At 45.0% G+C, this 3570-nt stretch overlaps 1 protein-coding gene across 1 annotated transcript in view; it reads right to left on the bottom strand.

Moving 5' to 3' along the window:
- SNIP1 (Smad nuclear interacting protein 1) overlaps positions 1 to 3570 on the bottom strand; it is a 15769-nt gene that overhangs the window by 2559 nt on the left and 9640 nt on the right. The window contains exon 3 of the mRNA XM_003788160.3: positions 687 to 1273. Coding sequence (XP_003788208.1) covers positions 687 to 1273 — 587 coding nt within the window. The remainder of the gene's footprint in view (positions 1 to 686; positions 1274 to 3570) is intronic.

Below are 3570 nucleotides of genomic sequence, written 5' to 3'. Positions count from 1 at the left end.
ACAAGGAAAGAAAAGAAAAGAAAATCAAATGGTAACAGATGTACCACTGGTTTGTGTAAGCTATCAAGATGCAGATTCAGCTAACACAAATGCCAGGCATTTTCAGTCATACTTCCACTTGACCCTCATAATAGCCCCATGGAGGCAAACTGAGGCCCAGAGAGTGGCTAGACCCAACGGTAAGAATAGATTCACAATCAGAGTTTCTGTTCTGACACCAAGTATTATGTTGCTATACAAATGTAAGCAATTATTCAAAAAGCAAAGTAACAATATTCTTTTTTTTTTTTTTTGAGCCAAAACCTCACTTTGTTGCCCCTGATAAGAGTGCCCTGACGTCACAGCAGCCTCAAATTCTTGAGCTCAAGCAATTCTCTTGCCTCAGCCTCCCAAGTAGCAGCTGGGACTATGGGGGCCCACCACAATGCCTAGCTATTTTTAGAGGTCTCGCGCTGGCCCAGGTGGTCTTGAACCTGTGAGGTCAGGGTGCCTCGGCCTCCCAGAGTGCTAGAATTTCAGGCGTGAGCCACACTGTGCCTGGCCTCAAAGTAACAATATTCTTAAAGACTAACATTAGCTATGAGGGGCATGGGATTCCTCTACATAAACATGTACACAAATCTTGGTAACCTGAGATATTCAGCCTCTGCTGACAGTTTAGTTGCTTTCTCCATATGTATACTTACCGATACTGAAAGACGGCATGCTGCTTTGAACAAGATGGATGATCAATTGGAATGTCTGCAATGCGGCGGTGTCGACCCAGGAGGTATGCACTTTGTCGATGTATGTACATGACTGGAAGGACCTCATCATTTTTAAATGGGTAGAGACGCCACCGTTTTTTGGGGATACGTGCTTCTGGGGGCTCACTATATTTAATGACTACACCTCGGAAGGTGTTGGTATCCTCAAGAAGGGCCCCAGAGAGTTCAAAACTTGGCTTTTCTTTAACAGGCACCTCTTTTTCTTTGTTGTTGCCACCAGGCCGAGGAACCACCTCCTGAGACTCAGTACCACTGCCACTAACTTCATTCTTCTGGCGATGCTCCCGGCGTCTGGCATTATAAAACTCCCGCTCTTCTTCTTGAATCTGAAGCTCCTGAATGTCCCGATCCCGTCCTTGAGCCTGCCCACTCCCAGGGGTTCTCCTTTGGCGGGAATAGCTCCGGTGTCTGTCTCGGTCACTGTTCCTAGACCTCTTGTGTTCCTGCTGTGAAGGTTCCCGGTGCTGCCGATCCTCCCGTCCTCTCCGGGGATGATCATCACGTTCCTGAAATCCATACAGACTCAGTAAATTAAAAGCAGTCCACAATCTGTGAACCAGCTGCATTCAAAGAGTCATTTGTAATTTGCACTTTGACATTTAAAATGTCCCAGACAGGCTCGGCACCTGTAGCACAGTGGTCACGGCACCAGCCACGTACACCAAAGCTGGCAGGTTCGAACCCAGCCTGGGCCTGCCAAACAACAATGGCAACTACAACAAAAACACAGCCAGGTGTTGTGGCGGGTGCCTGTAGTCCCAGCTACTTGGGAGGCTGAGGCAAGAGAATTGCTTGAGCCCAAGAGTTTGAGGTTGCTGTGAGCTGTGATGCCACAGCACTCTACCAAAGGTGACAAAGTGAGACTCTGTCTCAAAATAAATAAATAAATATAAACAAATAAAATAAAATGTCCCACACAAATCTATCTGTGGCGGTTATGTTCCCTTGCAAGGACACAAAGATAATAATCCCATACTGTTACTCAACTATAGCCCCATCAGCAGAAGCCCAAGTCCAGAGCCCTAAAAATAAGAGATTATTTGATTATAGAAAGGAGAAAACAGGGCGGCACCCGTAGCTCAGTGAGTAGGGTGCTGGCCACATACATTGAGGTTGGCGGGTTGGAACTCAGCCCAGGCCAGCTAAAATCAACAATGACAATTGCAATAAAAAAAATAGCCAGGTGTTATGATGGGTGCCTATAATAGCAGCTACCTGGAAGGCTGAGGCAAGACAATTGTTTAAGCCCAAGAGTTTGAGGTTGCTGTGAGCTGTGACATCACAGCACTCTGAGGGCAACATAGTGAGACTCTTCTCAAAAAATAAATAAATAAATAATTCTTTCCCTTTTAAGAAAAATGCCAACTTACAGGGAAGAGTGTACAGAAGATAGAATTAACAAAGAGCTAGTGAAGTAGTCATGTACGGGATATGTAGAGAAAAAAGGTAGCTTTCTCTTACTCAAAAAATGTAAATATGATAGTAATTTTAAAAGATCCTATTTCAGGTGGGGCACAATATCTCACATCTATAATCCTAGCACTCTGGGAGGTAGAGCCAGGAGGATCCCTTGAGCTTAGGAGTTCAAGACCAGTCTAAGCAAAAGCAAGACCCCATCTCTACTAAAAATAGAAAAAAATCAGCCAGGTGTTAGAGCGAGCACCTGTAGTCCCAGCTGAATCCCAGCTATAGTCCAGAAGCTGATGCAAGAGGATCATTTGAACCCAGGAGTGTGAGGTTGCTGTGAGCTAGGCTGACACCAACACGCTCTATCCTGCGACAACAGCGGCACTCTTGTCTCAAAAAAGAAAAAAAAGATCTCACTTGGGCTTTCAGCTGGGAGGATGCAGTGGTTCATACCTGTAATCTCAGCACTTTAGGAGACTGGAACAGAGAGGATTGCTTAAGGCCAGGAGTTCAAAACCAGCCTGGGCAACACAGCAAGACACTACCTCTACAAAAATAAAAATAATTAGCCAGACATGGTAGTGGATGCTTGCATTCTCAGCTTTTTAGGAGGCTGAGACAGAAGGATCCCTAGAGTCCAGGAGTTGGAGGCTGCAGTGAGCTATTTTCACATCACCGTACTCCAGCCTGGCTGACAAGGCAATATTCTGTCTCTTAAAATGATTGCATGGGATATAAATTACAAAGGAAAAAAGAGGAAACAGGAATCTATAGACAAAAGAGGCTTAAAGAAGCACTGACCAGCTTGGTGGCTATGGCTCAAGCAGCTAAGGTACCAGCCACATACACCTGAGCTGGCAGGTCTGTATCCAGCCCGGGCCCACCAAACAACAATGATAGCTGCAACCAAAAAATGGCCAGGCCTTGGGGCGGGCACCTATAGTCCCAGCTACTTGGGAGGTGGAGGCAAGAGAATTGCCTGAACCCAGGAGTTGTAGGTTGCTGTGAGTTGTAGTTGTGAGCTGTGATGCCACAGCACTCTACCCAGGGCGACAGCTTGAGGCTGTTTCTCAAAAAAAAAAACAAAAAAAAAAAGAAAGAAAGAAGTGGGCAGTGCCTGTGGCTCAAAAGGGTAGGGCGCCATATGCCGGAGGTGGCGGGTTCAAACCCAGCCCCTGCCAAAAAAAAAAAAAAAATAAAGAAGCACTGACTAACGTGTACATCTTATTTTGATCCTGTTTTGAACAGATATTTATATAAAAATTATAAGCCAATCATATAAAATAAGTATGAATACTGACTAGGTATTTAATGATGTTATAGAATTATTTAAAGTTTTAGGTGACCTCATACCGATTAGGATGGCTACTATCAAAAAACAGAAAATAGGCTCGGC

The sequence above is a fragment of the Otolemur garnettii genome, unplaced genomic scaffold (genome assembly GCF_000181295.1).
Source record: "Otolemur garnettii isolate 467f Iridium unplaced genomic scaffold, OtoGar3 scaffold00025, whole genome shotgun sequence".
Taxonomy (NCBI): domain Eukaryota; kingdom Metazoa; phylum Chordata; class Mammalia; order Primates; family Galagidae; genus Otolemur; species Otolemur garnettii.
Note: the sequence above shows the minus strand (reverse complement) of the source record. Positions and strands in the feature narration are given on the sequence as shown.